Below are 23,781 nucleotides of genomic sequence, written 5' to 3'. Positions count from 1 at the left end.
GTCCAGGCTGGTTGAACAGGTGAGACTAAAGTTACTGTTTTTAAAATTCTGTCCACATAAAGGTTGCAGAAACACTGTTTTAAGGTGTTACATTCCTACAATTTAGTGGTAACATTTGCGAGGTTAATTGAAAGTCAGGTTTGAGTAATGTTTGAATATATTGAGAGGAGCTTCAGTATGACCCGGTCTCTGTCACTGAACATGCTCCCCATGCGGACGCGCAGCCTTTAGCATATCAACGCACAGGGTGCTAGGCCAATCATCAAGCAGCTGCTGCTACATCTGGCCCAATCAGACAATGGATTTTTCCAATGTTTGCTGCAGTCTGTAGACCTGCTAGTTTGTATGAGAAGACACTTGACTGCTCACATACTGCTGCAGCTCGTCGTTCAGACTAAAGCGGTACGCTCCTCATCCTAATCATTTAAAAAGCAACAAAGGTCAAATCATTTTCAAAACAAAAATCATGTGACTTTGCGCCAGCAAGGATTATATTGCTTTATTTATAATAACAATGTTATTATTATTATTCATAATAATACGTGTTATTTGTTATTATTATCATTAATAATAATAATAATAACACAAATTATTGTGAAATAAACAAACTGAAATAATCATTTCAAATTTTTTAATTTCAATTTCTTGATTTATCATTTAGTCTACAGAACATCAGAAAATAGAGAGTCCCGTCTGTCACAAATGTCCCACTGTGATACAAAAAATTTGGAGAAGCTGGAACCAGAGGACGTTTTAGCTTGAGAAATGTATTGGTTGGCTAATTATTACAGCACCGTGTTGAATGCCTTCTCAAATTTCTATTTCTCCTGCAGCTCAAAGCGACGAAGTCACACTGACTAAAAGCATGCAAACACAGCAGAAACACAGCCATCTTCATTAGTGTGCCAGATTGTAGGTGTGATTGTAGTACCAGAAAACCAATAAGAAGCAGCAGGTGACAACACAATACGCCAGTCTGACTCAAGTGAGCAGGAGCAGCGACTTCAAGCCACAGACAAAAAAACACCGTGAACAAAATGGTTTCTCAAGATTTCATTCTTTTATTTATTTAAAAAGATTGACAATTATTTGTGAAAAACTGATTTTGTTAAAGCCTCTTTTTTATGATCTCTATTACAAAACTGGTCCCGCCTTCCACCACTGAAAATCTAGAATGCTACAACTCCTCGTTTGTGTGACGGATGTCTTTACAGTAGTCTGAAATCAAAGACAAGAGACAACAATATGAGCAGTCGTGTTGAGGTTAATGACATTAATAAATAGATAAATTAAAAGGTTGTATTATGTTGCATTGTAAAGAAGTTTACCAGGACGATTTATTGTGCTCCGTTATAATTAACGGTATAATTCTGTCTTGTGGCTTTCAGCTGAGTCACATTCTAACAAAATGGCCTCTCTCTCATCTCTGTTGTTACATAAGGCTGTGGAAGCCAAACCCAACGGAGAAAATAAGCAATTTAACCACAGACGAGTACATTTTACAAATCATCTTTGTATTTCCAAGCAAAGGGAAATACATTCAACTATGAAAATATTGAAATGCAGAAGCAAGCAGAAACAAATCACGTGAGCTATTCTATCAATGTTATGAATATTACCAGATTTGTGTATTGCGATAAATTCACCATGAATTTCTCCGGCTTTATTCTAATAAAACAGATTCCACCTGATGTGAAGAGTAATTTAGATGTCCTGTGTGGTGTCAAAGCTATCTGGTAGAGAATGTGTGCACTATAGCGGCTTGGTACCTGAGACAGTGTTGCATAACTCCTGGTGCACATGCTCTATGTCCTGGCTGAACAGAGAGATGATATCATCCTCCAGCTCCTCCACGACGGTTTCACACTGAGAGAAAAACAAGCGCAGAAGAAAGACTTGGCCTGGGGAAACAGAGCTGAGGCTCGGCCATGCATACACAACACACACCCGAGTCTCTTCGCACAATGGTGGTCACGCTGTTTGCAGGGCGGAGGCCATGTTTCCTCTCCGCTTGCCAAACTGTTCAGCCATTTTGACCAGTCGACGGTCACACCGCTAAGACACAACTCCTCAGATTCACTTATATTCGCAACCTGATACTAGTTTACTCAATTTTGATTTCAGCAGCTAGTCCTGGAAGAATTTGGATGGAACCTGAACGGCAATATGTAATTGTAATGTGATGTGAATGTCAGGTTCAGGGTATTAAATGAGGTGAGCAGCAATATCAGGTTGGAGCTTAATACATCTTAAATTCTGAACAAAGCACCGGGAGCTCCCATTTTACATTTGGCTCAAGATCGTTCAGATCAGCTTCAGGTCTGTCTGTGATAACCAGATAATAGAGATGTATAGTACAGCAAACACAACGTGGACATGCATCTTTAGCCAGTAAGACTAAATATGATAAAAGGAGCCTTTGAGGTGGTTCTCTACGGCATTTTGTTCTTGCATGGGGAACCTTTCTCGAATCCACTGCCCTGTCCTGATCAAACATGATTTTATACATCCGTTTGATTTATGACATGCTTGAATTTAAAGAGGGATGCTTTCCAAGCGAGACCTCGCCATATGACTGTATTACACTAGAACATTACATTAAGCATTTCACATGCAAGATAAATACAACTGCTATCTGGTGTTAACTTCATTTGATCATTAATGTCTGAATGAAACAGCACAAAACTCAATATGTATTCAGGTGATTCTGAATGTGAGAGTAGTTATTGTATCATGTGAACACGGCAGAAATCATCTGTATGTTCTATTGCACCTGGAAACATGATCCACATTCAAGTCCCATTCATAAAAAACACTACCGATGCATCAGTCACATGACGCAACATGGCATAATGTGGCAAAGCTAGCAGCTGTTCATATCAAGCCTAGTTACAACCTGCTACAGTAGTCACAGACACATCAGTAAACAGGCTGCGCCACACAAACTAGTCATTCTGTAGAGAGAACAGGCTAGCTCAAACATGACACATTTAAATTACAGAGTAAAAGAGGATATATGGCTACGCGTGGGATCGGAGACTTGAGTGAAATGTTGGGATGAGTGTGCTGTGTGTGAGGAGGATATTTCTGTGAATTTTTTTTTCTCTTTTGTTTTTAAATTATTATTTGTATATATACATATATATACGTGTATATATATATATATACGTATATATATATATATATATATATGTATGTATATATATATATATATATATATATGTATATATATACACATATACATATATACATATACTATATATATATGCGCAATAATTCCTGTTTACAAAAATGGATTGCTTTTGAATGGACAGTGCCACATATGCATCCAATTCACACAGGGTCCTTTAGACATTCCATTCAATCTTTATGCAGCAACCCAATTTAGTAAATGACTAGTTGAAAGTAGCAAGTAGTTACTAAGAATTTTGGAAGGACACAAACAGTGAAGGATTAAGCTGGTGAAACCAAGTCCTGTTCTGCAAAAGCCTCCAACCTACACATGTCCCTAAACTAGTCCACTTTACAGCTCTATGACAAATACACTTTAATTCTGCACTTTTGCACTCACTGCGAATTTCAGGGCGTTGGATGCCTCGGGTCCGTCGAACTGGAAATTTTTAAAGTCGGGGAAGTCTCCGGTGGCCCCGCTGCTCCTGGGAGCAAACCTCATGTACTGTTTGTGCTGGGTGTCGGGGTCCACATGGAGGGCGTAGTCGCTCATGCTGTTGCACACCCCATCAAGGAGCTCGCTGAGGTGAGTTTCTGAGCGAGCCAGAGGTACCTGGCCACACAACCGAGAGAGAGAGAGAGAGAGAGAGAGAGAACATGGAGACCAGACGTTGAGCTGTTTGGTGGCCTGAGTGGACTGATGTCCTGTGTTCCGGTCTGGATCTTTTGTCCTATGACATTCCTCTCATTTCCCCAATGTTTCCTATACTAACTCAAATGCCTCTGAATGTTGGGTAAACACACGTAGACCAAGCTGAAGATATGGTAAAACTAATTTTAAAAAACTAACCTAAAATATTAAAAATACACTTCCAGATGGCACATGTGACACTGCCATGACAACCAAATAACACAAACGGTTGGCTAATGGTGAGGAAATAAATAGTCTTTATGAAGCACTGGGATGCTGACAGTCCTCAGAGGTTAGGTTGCCCCGGTGTCAGCTGTGTTACACCACAGGGCTCTGTGCGGGTCAGCAGGGTGACCTCTTGTTTCCGCTGGGTTTTCTACGTCCTCACTAACAAACCTCACCCTCCAACTCTGACTTTTAACCTGAGCGCACACCCTCCCCACCACTCCGTCCAAACTCCACCATCCTCTTCCTCTCCCCCCTTTTGAGGACAAAACAGCAAGGCGGTGGTGTCTAGACGGGTCAAGACAGGTGCAGCACCCTGCTCCCACCATCCCCGGAAGGAGATTGGGTGACAGGGGTGACACCCGGGGGGATGAGGGGGCCAGGACAGGCGGTGAAAAGGGTGAATGGGGGGGTGCTCTTTACACCTCCAAGTGGGCTGAGAAAAGCCAATGGGTGGGGGTGGTTCCCTAAGAGGGGTGGGGTCAGAGGAGGAGATGGGAGAAGCAGGAGGCCTCCACAGAAGCCAAGTGCAGGGTAAACAGCTCATTTTTTCAGCCCCTGCTCTACTTCTGCTGCTTCTTTTGGCCCATTCATCCCCCCTCCATCCTCCAATGATCAAAGGAGGAAATCTTCCTTGTCTTCTTTGGTCAAAAGGTGGCAGGGTGGGTGTGGGGGAGGGTTGTGGGGGAAAGGAACAGAGCGGAAGAGGGGAGGGTTGGAGGGAATCTTACCGATGAACTGGATTTTGTAACAGTGCAGATTTATTATTCCCTGAACCCTTTGTCTCTTTTCAGAATTGACTGTGTTCCCTTCCGGGCCAAGCCTACTGATTACATTACACGCACGCACACGCACACGCACACACACACACACACACACACACACACACACACACACACACACACACACACACACTCTTCGAGATGTCACAAAGTGACAAAGGGCCTCTCCGCCATCTGTTTTCCTTCCTTTGCGTTCTCTGTTTTCCTGCCTCTTCCTCCGCTCAACAAATAGCTCCTTCCTAGTAAAAATGAGTCTAATCCCTCCATCTTTAAGGTCCACCCCACCTCTTTATCTTTTGGATTCATTCAGCAGGAGATCCCTTGAGCTTGACAACACTGTTGTGCTGAGGAGGAAGGAAGTTGGCCGGTCAACAGAATGTGTTACAGCACAGGGCCAAAGGTTAGAGGGCGAGCACCGAGGGATGTAGGTCACGCAGGCCAATGACGATGAGGTTCACCTATCAATCAAAATCTGCTTGTGATGACTTTGACACTAGTGGTGACATGTCATCCACTGAGTGGGTGAAATTAGTGATAATGTCTAGTCCAGCATACTTGTGGGACAGATTTAAGTGGGGCTGATTGTTTTCATTATCTACTTTCTCAATCAATAAACCAATATTTTGGTCTAAGAATGTACAAAATGTTTTGTATAGTTACAGATATTTTCTTTCCTATTGATAAAAACTAAGAGAAGCACTGAGTCACCGCTTTTGAGGGGCTGGAACCAGGACAACTAAAAGTCACTCATGCAATTAAGCCCAAATCAGAATTGTTGGTGATTTATTTTCTGTGGCTGGACCAACATAGGACACAAGAAGGTCTGCTTACTGGCTTTTATTGAGGCTTTCAACCACATCTTATGGTTTGCTTATTTGTCATGGAGATGGCTTAGTGGCCATTATTACTTTCTTACTTTTAATTATATTATTGTTTCTATTTATTAAGTTTATTTTGTCAAAATACAATTTACAATGTTGTACCTAAAACTACAGCACAATGGTTTCCTTCTATTTCTATATTTCATGAGTTGATTCTATTCTCTTGGTGGTTTGGTTCAGCAACAACTTTGACTCCTGATTTATGTTTATCAGGGGACAGAGCTCAAATACATACAAATATTAATTTTCACTTATTATGATTAGGTATGATGACATCCTCTGAATTGCATTATTGATGCATTAATAGGTGAGTATAATTTACATGTTGCAGTTGGCCAAAGTGAAGCCAATCTGAACTACTTTATTTATTTCATCTATAACAATGCATCATTTTTACAAAAGGACAGCTGGTTCTATGGCTGTCAGGTAAATGTAGTGAGGTAGAAACTGTCCTCCTTTTGTTTAATAAGCAGATATTCTTACTGTCTGAAATAATACAATTATCAAACTAAATAGGACAACTATAGGACATCATTACACCTCAAAAGTGCATTTTCTCATCAAATATATGCATTTGATACAACTAAGTTTGAAAATTAAACTCAAACTAAATCCTCAATCTCATCCAAACCCCATTAAAAAAAAAAAGAAGAAAAAAAGACAACTCTCCCTGCCCGACAATAAAACCAAGTCGGTCCATCTCAGCCCGTGCTTGGGTCTGAGTCTTTATCATGCCATGCTACAAAATGGTTTGGAATTAAACCCCTTCCTTGCCAGTCGGAGTCTTGTGAAAAGGAGCTGTCAGTCACAGTGTTGTTTGAAGAATGGGGCTGGGGGACGATGGTGGTGTGTTGGGGGGGAGAGACCGGTTGGGCCAGAGAATAGGCTTCTCAGGGATGCTATCCTCCATTCAATTCCCATTGGATAGGGAGCCATTATTGCACCGCTGTGGACAGGGGCCTTTCAATTTCATTGTCCTGGTGTTATGGACCAATGAAGACCCATAAATTAATAATAATAATGATATTGTCATTAAAGCAGTGAGTAGAAAGAGAAGCTGAAATGTCATTTTGACCATTATGCCATTTAAAGCATGGATTAGTGAATAAGAAAGTTCACGATAATGGTTTTGATGCTAATAATATCACTTCATTATGGCAAGAGAGAAATAGTAAAGCCATTTGTAATTAGCTGGCAATTCTGACTATAAATGATATGCATCCTTAGCATAGCATTAATTCATAGCCTAGAGCTGGTTAACGTCTGAATGTGGAAGAGGATGGAGAGCAGGTGGCGCGAGGCCCAGTGCTTAGAAGTGATTTTTTGAGAAAGAGGCTGTTTTTTTTTTCCCTGAGTCATTGTCAATGACAAGATCAACATCCATGCAGAGTCAGGCTGTGGTTAGCTTAGCTTAGCACGAGGAACTAAAGCAGGGGTAAACTGCGAGCCTGGCTCTGTCAAAAAGAAAATAATAATCATTTTAGTTTTAGGAGGAGATAAGTGCTGGAACTATTTCTCAGTGGTAGGTCAGTGATGGATCATGTCCTTGTTGCTGGTCATCGGGATCTTATTAAGGAACAGTCCAAAAATACACCTAACGAGGCCTCGAAAGCTCACATGTTTAATCTGTTCACAAACAGGAATCAAAAATAAAAAAAGACAACAGTTGCTGTGTTTTTTGCTGGAACAACAGTGACTTTGTGCACCAAACCCTGTACTTACCTGTATTTGGCTACCCACACCATACCATAGCACTCTACAGTGTACTGGGTGGATGGATACCCTGTCGCTCGTCAAGAAGTAGTTCCTCCCCCTTAAACCATACATTTCTGTTTGTGTACACATCAAACACACAAGTTATGTGTTAACTATTCAGCTTTAGAGTGTTGGTAGGTGGATTATTTTTACTTTAGAGAGTGTACAGAGGACCACACTGTTCCCTCAGTAACAATGACTACGTCTGCATCCACACTGATATCACACTATTATTCTGATTATGAGAGTATTCTGAATTTGATGCAGGTCATGTAATCAGCGTATTCCTGTTGGAAATTCTAAATTAAGACGTATTCTGAATGTATAATTTTCCCATAAGACATGTTGATATTATCAAGGAGCATTCCTTGGACACGTCTACAGCACAGTCTGAATAAGCGTCTCAATTGGGTTTGTTAATGCAGTCTCTTGCCTGTTAATGGTCAGCTCGGTGTGTTGTACACAAACCAACTAGCCAAACAGTTTGAAAGGCTTTTTTCTCTTTATTTTGCGAAACTTGAAGAACGGTGACAATGAGGGAAGACGACAGGAGCAACATGACAGTGTAACCGTACAGGGTGTTGCTGTAGGATGTACACGTGGTTGCAGTATGCACAGCTGCATTTAGGAATATTAATGGAATATTCATTCAGTAGGAATATTGTCCTTTTCAGAATCAGGGCAAATAACGGAATATTTCGTGTATGTCATTGTTGTCAGTGACATGATCCTTCCCAGAATTCCTGCTGAAAACTATTTTTATTTTTATACATTTCTGTTTATCGATTTAACAAACAAGAAATGGGGCATGTTGGTTGCTGAACAGTTACAATGTCTCTCTCTCTCTTTCTTACTCTGTTGAACCATTCCTTTAAGCACCCAGCAGAGAGCCAAAACCTCTGTGGATTAAAAACCAAAATCGGTAAACTGGATGTCACCTCACTCAGTCACATTTCTGGGCCATGATATTATGTGTCACTGTGTCAGCTTGACATTGTGCATCCTCTCATTCTCAATGCATGACTTCACACCGGACACCATGAGATCAGCTCACCGCTCCAACTAAGTTCAATGTCTTTGGAGGCCTTAAATGTGTCATTGTTACAGCAGGCAGGTTTAACTTTTGTGCCACAGAGCAGCCCCATGCCCCCAGGAAGTCCTACTGTGAGGAGGCCAAAGAGCAGAGACTTAAAACCTGCAAATCCTCCTCACTGATGGCATCTAAGCTGTGACATCCCTCCCTCTCTGATTCACACTAGGTCAAAAGCTTCTGAAAAGGAGGGAGCCGGGAGGGCATGGGATCAAGGTTTGGCTTCTTCTGTGGCTCAGTAACATTTGATTGACCAAACAATGCAACAGGTGGAGGTTAGTGTCAGCTAAGGGCAGAGGAGGAGCTCCTCTCTGGTGGATCCACACTATCCTGGCATGGTGACTACAGCATGACAACAACCCAAACTGTTTTCAGAGCCGAGTTATAATAAGCTATTCAAAAAAAAAAGAAAAAATTCTCCACTGTTAAACAAATTAACCACTGATGCTATAATGTTCAGTTTACTCATCCTGAGGAGAATAACTCAGCCTGTACAAACTGTAATCTGTCTGTGTCTGTTTCTAGTGATTTAAAATCACTAGAGTACTTTTGATATAACATGTTACACTAATAAAATAAATTATTCTCCTTGTGTGTTTTTGAGGGTCAGTGTAAAATCACAGGGACATCACAGGTCCAACACAAGGACATTACCATGAGCCCTGTTCTGACATGTGGATGTGTTGCAAAGTGCCCATTTCAATATATTACAATGAGCATGTTAGCATAACCTCTGCCTGTCTTGAGTTTACTACTAACCTACTGCCTTTTCTTTAAAAGGACACACACACACACACACACACACACACACACACACACACACACACACACACACGGGGCAAATTAAATGAAATCTAAGCAGGACCCATTCATATCTAAATGAATCCACCTAAAGACAACTGCTTAATGAGAAGCCAAGAATGACAGATAGCAGCATCAATAGCACCATGAAGGACACTTGGGTTTGGACGACATAAATGCAGTATCCATAATGGAGATTAACAATAGTTCCATCAGGGCTGCTGTTCATGTGTGTCAGATACTTTTGTCATAGAGTCAAAAAAATGTTGGCAAAAAATGGAGTCCTGGCTTTTTGTTGGTGCCATTTATGCAACCCAAGTAAGATATAGTGTTTGCTACCACATGAGCTTTGCCCTCTGCAATTTATAGTCATAGGGAGTCAACTCATTGATTCATGACGTCTCTTAGTGTTACACAAACGCTACATCAGTTCAAACGAACACTGGCCCAGTGTTTCTACAGGTCCACACTAGTCTGGGTTAAATTAACATGGTGTTACAACACTAGTGTCTTTTATCAACAATTTGCAGTAGGACTTTAACACCATATCGACTCATTAAATATTCAACACTAATAATGTCATTTTACAGCGCACATTTTATTTTATTTTTTAAGTCTAAGGACACAGGGTGTCCTATTCGCAACTATAAATGGTCAATTTGTGACACAAATTGATCAATCCTATCATTCCAAGAATTATCATGAGCCCTGGGCATATTTACATAATTTAACAAAATCAAAATGAGCAATGCAAATACAGGTGAGAAGAAAGGCAAAATGTTTAAGCAATTATATGAACCGTATGTACAAGGTCAGTAAATCTGCAGGCTGTCAGCTTTGATAACATCTTCTCTTCTTCATCTAATATATGACTTTGTAGGCATCACAATGTTCACTGTCAATCAGAAGCTCATCGCCAACTAAGTAGAAAACAGTGTGTCGAAAAGGCATGGGACAATATGAAAATTTCATTTTACGATTATCCTGGCCAAAATAATTGCAATTCACAACATTATCCTGTTAGCCATCTAATTAAAACTCTTAAAGTAACATTCAAACATACTAAAATCACTTTACATTACATTCTGTTAAAGAAGAAATATTCTCATTGCATCAGAGAGGACATCTTTTTTTTAGCAAACATCCTTGTAGTGAAAAACAAACAATCTTAAATAAGATAATCATAAATCATCTGCATCCCCCTGCATAAATAAAAGAAGAATAAAAAAGGACATATTGTGCTCACATTTAGCAAACATGCCAGCACCTCACCACTAAGACTACATTTTGTAACATTGGGTTTCTAGCAGTGGCGGGCCTTGTATTTTATACCTGGGCCTTCAGTGCTGTCCTACTACAGTTGAACCACCTCCTAATAACCTCATTATGTATTATGTAGCCACAGCTACGAGTCATTATTTTAAATGTGTAAAAAATGGATTTTAGAACACTCCGTTAATGACGGGATGCTTCGTCATTAACGGAGAATGCATATCGTCAAAATCAATGTATTTAACACGATGACAAGAACAAACTCACAAGAACCAGTCACATACAGTTGAAACCAGAAGTTTACATACACTGTGCAAAAAGACACATAACACTTTTTTTCTCACTGTCTGAAGTTAAATCAGACTAAACCTCTCCTGTTTCAGGTCCGTTAGGATTACCAAAATTATTTAACTTTTGCTAAATGTCACAATAATGAGAAAGAGAATTTCTTAGAGAATTTTATATTAGTTTCTTTGAGGTCAAAAGTTTACATACATTTCCTTAGTATTTAGTAGCATTGCCTTTGAACTGCATGACTTGGGTCAAACGTTTTGGGTATCCTTCCACAAGCTTCTTACAGTACTCTGCTGGAATTCTGGCCCATTCCTCCTGACAGAACTGGTGTAACTGAGTCAGGTTTGTTGGCCGCCTCGCTCGCACACGCCTTTTCAGATCTGCCCACAAATTTTCGATGGGATTCAGGTCAGGGCTTTGTGATGGCCACTCCAAGACATTGACTTTGTTGTCCTCAAGCCACTTTTTAACTATTTTGGCAGTATGCTTAGGGTCATTGTCCATTTGGAAGACCCATTTGCGCCCAAGTTTTAGCTCCCTGGCTGATGTCCTGAGATGTTGCCTTAATATTTCCAGGTAATGTTCTTTCTTCATGATGCCGTCTATTTTATGAAGAGCTCCAGTTCCTGCTGCAGCAAAACAGCCCCACAACATGATGCTGCCACCTCCATGCTTCATAGTTGGGATGGTGTTTTCAGGTCTACAAGCTTCCCCCTTTTTCCTCCAAATGTAACGGTGGTCATTATGGCCAAACAGCTCCACTTTAGTTTTATCAGACCACAGGACATGTCTCCAGAAGTTAAGGTCTTTGTCTTGGTGTCTTTTTGCAAACTGTAATCTGGCTTTTTTATGTTTCTTTAGGAGTAATGGCTTCCTTCTTGCCGAGTAGCCTTTCAGCCCATGTCGGTGCAGGACTCGTTTTACTGTGAATAATGACACTTTCTTACCAGCTTCAGCCATCATCTTCACAAGGTCTTTAGCTTTTGTTCTGGGGTTGATTTGCACATATCGGACCAAAACACGTTCATCTCTGGGACACAGAGCCCGTCTCCTTCCTGAGCGGTGTGATGGCTGGACATTCCCATGATGTTTATACTTGCGTATAATTGTTTGCACAGATGAACGTGGCACCTTCAAGCATCTGGAAATTGCACCCAAGGATGAACCAGACTTGTGGAGCTCCACGATTCTCTCCCTGATTTCTTTTGACTTTCCCATGATTTCAAACAAGGAGGCAGAGTGTTTGAGGTGTGGCCTTAAAATACATCCCCAGGTGTGCCTTTAATTAACTCACATGTTGTCAGTTAACCTATCAGGAGCTTCAAAAGCCATGACATCATCATCTGGGCTTGCCCACGTTGTTTAAAGACATAGTACTTTTGGTGTATGTAAACTTTTGACCTCAAAGAAAGTAATATAAAATTCTCTAAGAAATTCTCTTTCTCATTATTGTGACATTTAGCAAAAGTTAAATAATTTTGGTAATCCTAACGGACCTGAAACAGGAGAGGTTTAGTCTGATTTAACTTCAGACAGTGAGAAAAAAAGTGTTATGTGTCTTTTTGCACAGTGTATGTAAACTTCTGGTTTCAACTGTATTTATATGACAACAAAGCATGTAGAATAACATAAAACCCAAATAACACAATTCAACAGGCCTCTGCACATTCCAGCAAAAGTGCGGCACTAAAACACGCATTAAAACACACTCGAGAGCACCATTCAAATATTATTTACAGAGGGAACAATATTAACCATATCATAAAAACAACGCAATAGAAAAATTAACATAGTAGTAACGCTACTGCAGATGTAAAAAAAACAAAAGCAGTTCACTTACCAAAGCTGCTGTTCACTATTTAAAGACAAAGTCCATCCTCCTTTCTTTGATTACAAAGAGTTCAATGACACGGTTGTACAGTACATCGGTGCGGTTCAGTTACAGTAAGAGGTCCTTCTCGATTCATGGACGCCAGTAATGACAGTGGAGTCTCCCCAGTTGTACTTCTTGAATACGTTTTAATGCATTTGAGGGCTGAAAATGTCCGCTCCACAGAAGCAGTAGATATTGGGATTGTCACCGCTAAACATGCCAAAACGCAAAAAATTTAATGTCACGTAAAAGTGTCTTACATATCTTTAACTCTTACTACTACAAAGTTCTGCTAGCTAGTTTCACAACAGTCACGCTAGCCCACTGACCAGTCAAGCCGCACGTTAATGATGACGTACTTGTAGGCCAGCTAGAAGGCTCTGGCATGTCAAAGAATACGCCCAACATGTCAAAATAAAAATCTGATTGGTTGAAGACTATGACAATCAACAATATCGTCCCCATTTACTTAAACTGCAAAGAGATTCACTTGTAATTCTGAAGGCCTCCGGCATATTTTTTTACTTAGAGACAGCATAGGGGCGAAATCTGATTGGATAAAAGCACTACTTAAAACAAGCTGTGCTGGAAGCAGCACAACAGAGGAAAACAGTAGCTATGCAATGAGATAATAAGCTAATGGGAAAAAATATTAAGAATACATGTAGTGTATTTATGAAAAATAATTAAATTATAAAATAGCTATAATTTTGTGATTCTGTCTAGGTCAGCAGAGAAGGCCTTGCTGGCCCTGATGGCCCACCTCTGGCTTCTAGTGGTCCGTATTCAATGTCTTTAAGTGGTGATGTCTCTCATTGTTAAGCTCTTGCCACTTGATCTCAAGTATTTTTTAATACCTTGTGCTTTGTCCACAATTCCATTCACCACATTTGATGGGGACTTGTTTTTCTGATATATGTGGCGTAGTGCATCATGAACTGATGTTTTGGTGTTAGGGTTCAATGTTAGGATTCCTGTTACTGACTCGTATTTTGCAATCCAAGTATGCATAATCATAAGCATAAAACCTGGAGAGCAATTTGTGTTTTCTGAGATACGTTCAAAAAGTAATTTCATCTCATACTCATCGCCCCTTTAAGAACATCATGTATAACGTCAAAGGAAATATGATGGCAAACATAAAAGAACTGTGAACTGTTGAGTGCAAATCAAAGACAGAGAAACCAAAGTTAACAGATGGCCACTGGCTGCAATGCAATTCAAAAATATCTCACAGAATGTCTTACTATTCATTTAACAGGGACGAGCTCTGGAAAAGTTTTACGTTAGTGGCTCTGACGTATTTATTAGAGGCTGCTGCCAAAAGACAATCTAGCCAATAGAGCAAACAATGTGTTACAGACAACAAATTTGTTCCTCCACGGATTATGTTGGACTTGCAGTTGTAACAACTTGATTTTTTGACATTAAAGAACTTTCACACAGACGACATGTTGTGTGTGTGACATTACTGTCTGTGCCGCTGTGTACTGAGGAAAAACTATCATCATGTAAAACTGAAATTTTAAACTGATTGGCCAAGTTTACACACGTTTACACCCGGCTGAAAACCGTCTGTTTCGATTGGCAGCCGATCGATCGGTGCATCTCTAAAGACTACACATAGAATATAAGCATGTATTTTATTACCCGGTAGCTGTTTCAGCTGCATTTTCAGCTCCGTTAAGGTTTAAAATGCAACTCAGATGTTCCATAAATGCATTGTATTGTCCTAATCAGACCAGCAAGTGAATAACTATTTCTTGAGTCAGCTAATGTTTTTGAATTTTTCCCCATCTACCATTCATGAATTTAATTTAGGCACAAATGAAAATAAATCTCTAAATCTGAGGCCATGGTTCTCAGCAGGAAACCGGTGGATTGCCCACTCCGGGTAGGGAATGAGTCCTTACCCCAAGTGAAGGAGTTCAAGTACCTCGGGGTCTTGTTCGCGAGTGAGGGAACAATGGAACGTGAGATTGGCCGGAGAATCGGAGCAGCTGGGGCGGTATTGCAGTCGCTTTACCGCACCGTTGTGACGAAAAGAGAGCTGAGCCGCAAGGCAAAGCTCTCTATCTACCGGCCAATCTTCGTTCCTACCCTCACCTATGGTCATGTGGACTGGGTCATGACCGAAAGAATTAGATCGCGGGTACAAGCGGCCGAAATGGGTTTCCTCAAGAGGGTGGCTGGCATCTCCCTTAGAGATAGGGTGAGAAGTTCGGTCATCCGTGAGGGACTCGGAGTAGAGCCGCTGCTTCTTTGCGTGGAACGGAGCCAGTTGAGGTGGTTCGGGCATCTGGTGAGGATGCCACCTGGGCGCCTCCCTAGGGAGGTGTTCCAGGCACGACCAGCTGGGAGGAGACCCCGAGGGAGGCCCAGGACCAGGTGGAGGGACTATATCTCCAAACTGGCCTGGGAGCGCCTCGGGATCCCCCAGTCAAAGCTGGCTGATGTGGCCCGGGAAAGGAGAAGTTTGGGGTCCCCTGCTGGAGCTGTTGCCCCCGCGACCCAATCCCAGATAAGCGGACAAAGATGAGATGAGATGAGATGAGACTAATGAAAATAACAAAAAATAGGTCTTTCCAAACAAAGTAAGAGCCGAACCTGCATTCATCTGCTACAGTCCAAAGTGGATAATGCAGAGACTGGATGTTCAATTTACTGTGAATAAGTGCAGCTTAACGAACGCGCTGAAACCACAGGCCCCTAGGTAGCTTTGGTGAGGTTGTTTGGTGTGAATGCTGGACTCAAACTCTGGTGTGGAACAAACAACAGCTCTCTGGTCTGCCTCAATTGGTGGTCTTGGACTGCCAACATGACAAAAGCGATGGTGACAGACTTCCATAGGAAGACACAGACCACAGCGCTGGGCATCCACGGATTGGATATTGAGATGGTGAGAACATACAAGTACCTGGGTGTTCACCGCAACAATAAACTAGATTGGTCAGACAACACAGGTGTTCTGTACAAAAAGGGCCAAAGTCATCATTTGTTGAGGAGACTCTTCGGAGTGTGCGGGACACTGTTAAGAACATTTTATGACGCATCCTCTATGCAGTGTTCTTCCTAGGAGGTGGAAGCAGGGAGCAGGACAGAAAGAGACTCAAAAAACAGTTTTTTAGGGCTTGCTCCGTCTTGGGCTGCCCTCTTGATTCCATAGAGGAGGTGGGTGAGAGAAGGGTGTGTTAGCCAAGCTGAAGTTCATCATGGACAAAACCTCTCACCCACTGCATGAGACTGTAAGGGCTTTAAGCAGCTCCTTCAGTAACAGACCACGTTACCCACAGTACAAGAAGGAGCGCGACCACAGGTCCTTCATATCAATGGCAGTCAGGCTTTTTAACACATTTTTATTAATCACTCAATGATTTTTCTTCCTTTCTTCTTAAGACTATTGAGCGGCTATAACAATTGAATTTCCCCGATGTGGGATCAACAAAAATCATATTTTATCTTAAAACATCAATGGACAAAATGTGCTCAATCTGCTTTTTCAGTTACAGCAACAAAACAGTAGAATGTCAACTAACACACCCTAATTTCTCTATATAAAGAATTACATTTGCCTAGAGGTTTATCATGAAGAAAGCGGTGAAGTTGTTGTAAAAGAGAGAAGCACAGCCCTTAAACTGAAAAACAACTACTGAAGAAAGTGAGACAATAGTGTCCAAGATGGAAGACAAAAAAGGCAAATTTTTCCAAAATGTTTCCAAGGGAGTGATGATGCTAAAGAAAAAGGAAGCTTGGGTGGTGAATGTTGTGTCACCTGAGATACGGACTGTGGCTCAGGTAAAAAAGAAGTGGTTTGATGTAAGGTCATATGAAAAAAAGAATAACAGACCAGACGGAAAGAAAGAAACAGGTGGAGGAGGACAAGGACCATCTGATCTGTCAGCCCAAGACGAGAGACTTAACGCAATTATTTGACAAACACTAATAAGTGGATATGCCAGCAAGGACTTTAAATAAGATATAATTCATTTCATAATTGCATGAAGGCTGCTCTGGATAGTTTGAAGCTTTATTCATAATGGTTTTTTTTGCATATCTAGTTATTCTGTTAATTCTGTATTTCTACACAGTGTCAGATAAAGATCAGGCTACAGTAATAATATTAGTACTACTGGCCGGGTCTTCATCATCTGTGTGTATGCATGGTCTGAGGCAGTTCTACATTTGTTTGCAGAGTAAGAACAAAGTCAGGTAAGAAAATACTGATGAATCCCAGATTTGTGCGTAAAATGCTCACACTTGTGTACTTGTGTGCGTCTGTGCTGTTTGTGAATCAGGCCCAATATCCTACATTCTTTTCTTTGGTAAGACAGGTCAAGGTACACGATTTATGAACAAGGTTCTCATACCAGAAGGGTGGCTAATAGTCAGCCTAGTGGAACCTCGTCCAGCCCTGTTGTATTTCTTGCACACACCATTCAGGGCAGCTATCAGTGATTAAAGCCCAGGAAATCAATGGCAGAGCTATGCCCCTCATGATAGCCTGGTCCCTGGGCAATAGAGGATGTGCAGGTTCCAGTGGGATGTGACCTCATTAGACCAGGACCAATAACCTGAATCCATAGGCTCACTGTGCTCACACAGCATCACACACACAGCAACACCAGAGATCAATCTGCTCAAAGGAGAAAAGGACTGCAGTGATACCTCCACATCACTGACTACAGTTCAACGTTCAAGTGTTTAAAGCCCAGTGTGTGTATCATAGGGCTTAAACGATTATAAAAAAGTAACTAATTGCAATTATTTGGACTGATATTGCAATTGCTACATGATTTGTGATATTAGAATGATATATTTTCATAATTATTCTCTTTTTCATTGAAAAATATATTTAAATGTTGTCTGAGTATGTAGATTAGAATATGATGTGTAGGCCGAGACATCACTGCAGACTACAATATATAATATGAAATGGTATTTTCAAACACATTTCATTTTGCAATATTGTGCGTGCCGTCTGTGAAACTACAGTAGTAGTATTGATAAATTGATGCTATATTTTGTGACCGTGTATAGTCAGAGATGTCTTCTTGTCAGGAATCATTTAATACTGCTTGTGAATATAATCTATTTAATCTTATTTACATATATGTATTTTGTATGTACCATGTATCCTTCAGCTAACTTCAGTAAGTCCGTCATTGTCAGCTCTATCTGGGCCGTCAGAAGGCATTTACTGTCAGCTGATTGGAGTCAAAAATTTTAAGTAATAAGAGGAAGTGACACTTTGCTTCCTGAGACAACGGCATTAAAAATGTTTGAATCATGTCCGTTTAGGGCTTCCGTAGAGTAGGAAATACGGCCATTTCAATACAATTTGTATTCATTGTGCATCCCTGGAGCATATAAGCTAAAAAAAGTTGGAGCATTATGAATTTACAGAGTATCCCCATTCACATTTTCCTTTACTACACTACAGTGATTTGTTATCGCACTTCCATAATGTCGGGGAACAAAAAAAACTACAATGTTCAACACTGAAATAGACATTTTGCATAATGCAACTAGATGGCATAATTCATTAGGTCTTCCCTGCATGTTAAACTCCACACCTAAAGTCTCTAACATGTTAAGCTGAGATAACCCAAACAACATCCCTATGACATCATAGTTTGTCAGACTAGACAAAGATCCTCCAGAGCCACAGAAGACATCACACTTTTTACAATAGTACTCCTCTGTAAGTAAACTGAAATGCAAAACTGGTGTAGTGCCCCTTTAAACAATGTTTTAAACTGGAGTTAGATTATCTAATGGATAATCCAACGAGCCATGTGATCATAGAAAAAAATGTAATGTATTGAATAACTAATGACATATGACTAAATAGATGGTGAAATACTAAACAGCTGATCTGTACACCATGATGTCACTTTCTCTTTCTCTTGCTGCAAGTTTTTGTAGTCGTGCATTTTCTGTATGCCAATATTTCCACTCTGTATGTGTTTTGTCTTTAGGGATCCTGTATTAGCACCTGTTGACCTGCTGTGAACAAAAGCTAGCTAAGTGTGAACCAGCATTCACTTCAATCACTACATTTAACTAAGAGCTGGAGGAGACAGAGTGGTGTCTTCACATCAGTGTGCTGTACCTTTTTGTCTTTCAAGGTTCCATCAGGGTTGAGTCTAAAGCCGCCGACGTTGATGGTTTTCTTTGGGTCCACCTGACTGATTGAGTAGTTCAGTTCATCCACAATTGCTTTGCATGCTGGGAAACACAGGTAAACCTCAGTGATGGCAACAAGATAAGCTGTAGCTCATATTGAACATCAGTTGATACAGTACACGTTAAGTTATTTAAAAGGTCATTCCTGGTAACTAAAGAGTGCTACATGTCATTATTAAACTAAACTGACAAACTTGCGTGTCTGTCCAATACACTCATACTTCAGATGACACTGAGTTTCTGATAATATTTAATACAATAATATATAATATACAAAATACCAGCTGAAAGTAACGAAAGCACGATTAGCATTGAATACAAACATGCCTTTTTATCATCTGGATTTTATTTTTGAATTTTTACTTGGGATGAAAGTGATTGGTGAACCCAACTGATTTGGGGATTTTGAAGGCCAAGACCAAAATCAATATTTGAGTTAAAAACATGACCCAACAATAACATAATAATATACAGGCCAAAATGCATTATATAAGATAAACACATATCGTAAGCATCTTTGACAAGTATCTCTCAAATATGGTTACTAAAAGGACTGTGACCACGACATTGAATAAAAATGTACTTATGCTTGTGCTCTCTGGAGGACAGACTACTGAATGGAGACATTATTTTTGGGCATGTTGCACCACTATTTACTGTTGTTTGTTGACCAACGTATACACTGATCCAATATAACTATAGTGTGCAAATATTGTCTGATGTTACAGAGTAAACTGTAGATCTTCCACAGCTACTTCCTGATTTAACGTTGTGCTAGTGTGTATACTGAGCATATTACAGACATTAAGGTGCAGCCTGAAAATGAGTAGGCACAACAGTGGTTGCTGGTAACGTTTTTGTTCAGCCCAGATAAAATTCATATGTATCAACAAACTCAAAACCAACACCTTCAAGGGCGTTAATAGAGAGAGAATGGACCTCAGTGTTACTGGGTGCAAATAGCATCGCAGTTTCAAATTTCAAACATTAAAAACCTGACAGATTGAATGTCTGTTAAATAACTCTGAAACTGACTGGCCACATTACGACCAATATCATCATTCAGTTAGAGCGCCGGTGACTTACCAGAGCAGTAGATCTCCTTGTCCCTCTTCCCCTGGCTGCTGCTGGTGAAGACAGACAGCACCATCACAGTCATCTGAATAATCCATGAGGCCATATTGATGACCTAACAGGACAGGCAGACAGTTATACTGACAGTGAGATTAGACCGTAGCACATTACATCCCATTATAATGTCTTTTCTAAAGGATAAGGATAAAGAGGTTTTTATTGTCATTGTAGTGATACAACAAAATTTCACATTTGGTAGCTCTCAGCAGCAAACAGCAGCAATATCAACAATATACAAGATTAAATACAAAAGGAAATACAAAATGCAAAAGGAATAAGAACGTTACTAAGTAACAAAATTTAAGTAATACAATTTTTGACCGAGAGCACCAATCCGCTGAGTGTGCACGTGTCGCCATTTTTTTCTAATCTAAAGGGATTTCAATGAGCAAAATTGCCTTTTTCCATTAAACTGAATTATTTGCCAGCACATGAAGTGAGTCAAAAAATCTCTCAACTACACCTTTTACTAACAAACAGCTGGAAAGGTTTTGAGAAAATTAATTTTACAATTTGCAGCTGAAATCAATTCACTTTTGGACTCTGGGTCAATTTTGGATGAATTCAGGAATTATAACAATGTCAACAAGGAAGCATTTGGAATTTGCTACTGTTATGAGTTGTGCCTCTGACTAGTTTCTTCTCCATAGCAACAGGGGCAGAGGCTCATGGGTATTGTAGTATTTAGAGCCATTTGCCAAAATGACAAAGAGCAAACCTGATTTGTCAGAAAGAAAGTGTACATAATTCAAACTGCTATGAACGTTACATTATTCTGCAGAGTCCTGACTTTCTGTGTTCATTCAAAGAAAAAAAATTAAATGGGAACACAGAATGGGGAAACACTTCAAGAACCAGGGGCTCCTTTACCTCTGTACTTCTATTTGTATTATCTGTCCACATACTATCATACATATCATGTGCCATTTTGATTCTTTGATGAGCTCTCTGACTTATAAGAGAACAGCCAGTTACAATTTAAATTAATTTGGAATCATTTGTAATTTGTAGTCACCAAAACCCAGTAAAGGTGTAAGTTGACCCACACTAACAGGTGGACTAAAAGCGGATGTGAGGGATATGTCAAACTCAGTGTCTACATGTCCACACAGTCCTGAGAGGGTTTCTAATTGGCCAAAGAAGAGAGATGGCCTGTTAGGTCCATACAATCTAAATGATTGTGCTATCAGGTATCAAATACTAAAATATTCAGGCATGCAAACGCATCAGGAGTGACAAATGCGACAAAGATTTAAACCCCCCTCACTCTCATGAATCACGTTGGTGTATCATTTTGGATTCAAAGCGGCCAATTTGCTTAAAAGGTGACAAGTTTGCGTGTTTCAGATTTCAAGGTATTCCAGCTTCTAAAATTCTGTTTCAAAGCATAAAAAAAATAAGTTTCCAGTCTCATTAATGTGAATAACTGTCTAGCATTCCCATTACATGTGTGATGGGTGTATCTTCTTTAGGAACCAATGATTACCTCATTTATCACCTGCAGCATGCTTTTGTTGTGTTTATCATTAAGCATCTTTACCTTTGGTGCCAGTTTGGATTGAAACAACCACCTCACTCTGATGTGTAAGCAGTGGTTGGCTGGATAAAGGTGGGACACAATCATGAAGGTGTAATTTAGGATTTAAACAGAATGAAAAATCCACGGTTCAGTATTTAGCTACCAGAGTTCTGGGGTCACAGTTCGATGTGTTTGAGGTTTACTGGGAAAAATAAATAATTAAAGAGCACTTTGGATAAATAAAGGTATTCTAAAACATCTCTGAAATTTCATTTATATCTAAATGTCTATTTTGATTATTTTAATAATATATTATTTATCATTATTGTCATTATCATTAATAAACATATTCAAACGATTCTGGTGTTTTTTTTGCAGTGATCTGAACCAAACAAAGATCTTTTTAGTAGAACATGATGTGTAGGCCAGGACAACAATATTTCATTTAAAATGGTGTTTTGACACACATAGATAACATAAAACTGCAGCAGGCCATATTGATATTTTGATACAATTTCGATTCATTGTTCAGCCCTATTTGGAACATGACTAATAGACGCAAATTCATATTTCAAGTAAAAAAACTGTTCCATTTCGAGAATAAAGGTGTAATAGAATAGGTTGCTTTGCAGTGGTTTCCTCTGACCGGTAGCTCAGGGTCACTGTCTCTGCGTCCCCTTCGCTTATAGACATCTTTGCTTTGTTTGGGTCGGTCTCCAGACACCAGGATTATTTGTGTAGACAATATTCCACACAATGGTGAGATTTAAGCATGAACGGAACTGTTTCTTTAAACTTTGTCTCATTCAGAGACCAGAGTCCCAAGCCGTGTTCTGTGTCTCTTACACAGAAATATTACTTTTAACACTGCACTGCAGACTAGCAAATGGACAAAGACATTTTCACCATAAATTGGTGCATAACAATTCACCAGGAAGCAGGAAATAAAGTGTTTGATGCTCAAATACAGAGTGTGACGAGTTGTCAACTCTGTATGATGTCGGGCAACCCTAAAGTGGCCTGCATTGCCACGTGCACGCGGACAGGTGACACGCATTTTCAGCCTCTCCATTACCTTCCTTGTTAGCTCAGGTTAGGTTAGGTTACTTTTTGCAAAAACAACTATTGGCAGCCCGTACTGCACACAAACGCCTCACTCAGTGATAACGTTAGTGGTGTTCAGTCGGTCGTTTGATGGTTAGCAGACTCCCAGTGACTGCACCCGAAACCTCTGGCAGTGTTGTACCGCTTAGCCTGCGGGCAGACGTACGTCGTATGTTCTGTTGAAGAAATCTTGGGACACATGTGGGAAGTAAAGCAAACAAATGTACAATGTGATTATTAAGTGCAGTTGTGTACTTCGGTCAAATGAGAATAACAGGTGAACCAAAATGTAGACCGAATTCGATTCTAACCCGTGGTGCTTGTGATATTGGGTGCATGCCGAAATGTGGGCTGACTCGAGACAAAAAAAGAGACGTAAAACCTATTTCATTACGTGTTTGCCGCGACCAGTGTTGGCCAGTACGCGAGACCAAATTAAATTCCTACATTTCGCAGTAGCGTACCTGGTGTACATATCGAGGCTATGGGATAGCTGGTCGGCAAGCAGGTAGCTTGTCTTACCTGTTGAGGAGAGCAAGCGACAGTCGACAGGCAGCGGACGCGGGGTCGTTCAGCTGTGTTGTGACTAACGTTACAATGACGAGCTGTCATGAACTACTTTTTCTGTACATGCTTAATATCTCACCACAACTTACTGACAGGTTCATTCACACTACCAGTGTTTACTTTCCGGTCGTGACTTTCAAAGTAAAACAAATTTTGAACAACATTTTGCAAAACTTGAGTATTACACTATACTGACTATGGTAATAAATGGGGATTGAGATCACACTTAACATGAAGACGGTAAGTCCCAGTAAGTAAAAATTGATTTGCCAAAATGTGCTTCCTGCACTACTTTATCATATATGCCTAGTCCATACAAGACGAGTTCTGCTTTAATCTTGAAGGCATAGTGACTTCTAATGTCCCTCCGCCTAGTTCCTTCTAACTTGACGCGGTTGTCAGTGAAGCGGGTGTCTTTACGTGCCCGGCTGTTGTG

General features: G+C 40.3%; 1 protein-coding gene across 6 annotated transcripts; it reads right to left on the bottom strand.

Annotated features, from left to right (window-relative positions):
* Positions 1-1,038: 1,038 nt before the first annotated feature.
* On the bottom strand, positions 1,039-23,454 carry cnpy1 (canopy FGF signaling regulator 1). 6 transcript variants are annotated; one of them, XM_068701617.1, is made up of 7 exons: positions 23,301-23,390; positions 22,750-22,967; positions 20,108-20,210; positions 18,948-19,063; positions 3,572-3,784; positions 1,770-1,866; positions 1,039-1,218 (listed from the first exon to the last, which is right to left on the bottom strand). In XM_068701617.1, exons 3-7 carry the CDS (start codon positions 20,199-20,201, stop codon positions 1,178-1,180), a joined length of 561 nt encoding a protein of 186 aa, XP_068557718.1. In that variant the 5' UTR covers positions 20,202-20,210; positions 22,750-22,967; positions 23,301-23,390; the 3' UTR covers positions 1,039-1,177. The 6 variants fall into 6 exon arrangements, with proteins under 6 accessions (XP_068557718.1, XP_068557721.1, XP_068557720.1 ...); XM_068701620.1 differs by having other exon boundaries at positions 22,814-22,967; XM_068701619.1 differs by having other exon boundaries at positions 22,832-22,967.
* Positions 23,455-23,781: the final 327 nt, after the last annotated feature.

This window comes from Cebidichthys violaceus, unplaced genomic scaffold (assembly GCF_023349555.1).
Source record: "Cebidichthys violaceus isolate CVI_PGR_0920_01 unplaced genomic scaffold, fCebVio1.0.p SCAF_8, whole genome shotgun sequence".
NCBI classification, from domain to species: domain Eukaryota; kingdom Metazoa; phylum Chordata; class Actinopteri; order Perciformes; family Stichaeidae; genus Cebidichthys; species Cebidichthys violaceus.
This window is presented reverse-complemented; position numbering and strand designations above follow the sequence as displayed.

Coding starts and splice junctions, on each gene's coding strand:
- cnpy1 (XM_068701616.1), bottom strand. CDS start 23,390: ATGACAGCTCGTCATTGTAACGTTAGTCACAACACAGCTGAACGACCC. Junction 20,211..23,300: donor TCGCTTGCTCTCCTCAACAG/GTAAGACAAGCT, acceptor CTGTCCTGTTAG/GTCATCAATATGGCCTCATG. Junction 19,064..20,107: donor CAAGGAGATCTACTGCTCTG/GTAAGTCACCGG, acceptor TGTGTTTCCCAG/CATGCAAAGCAATTGTGGAT.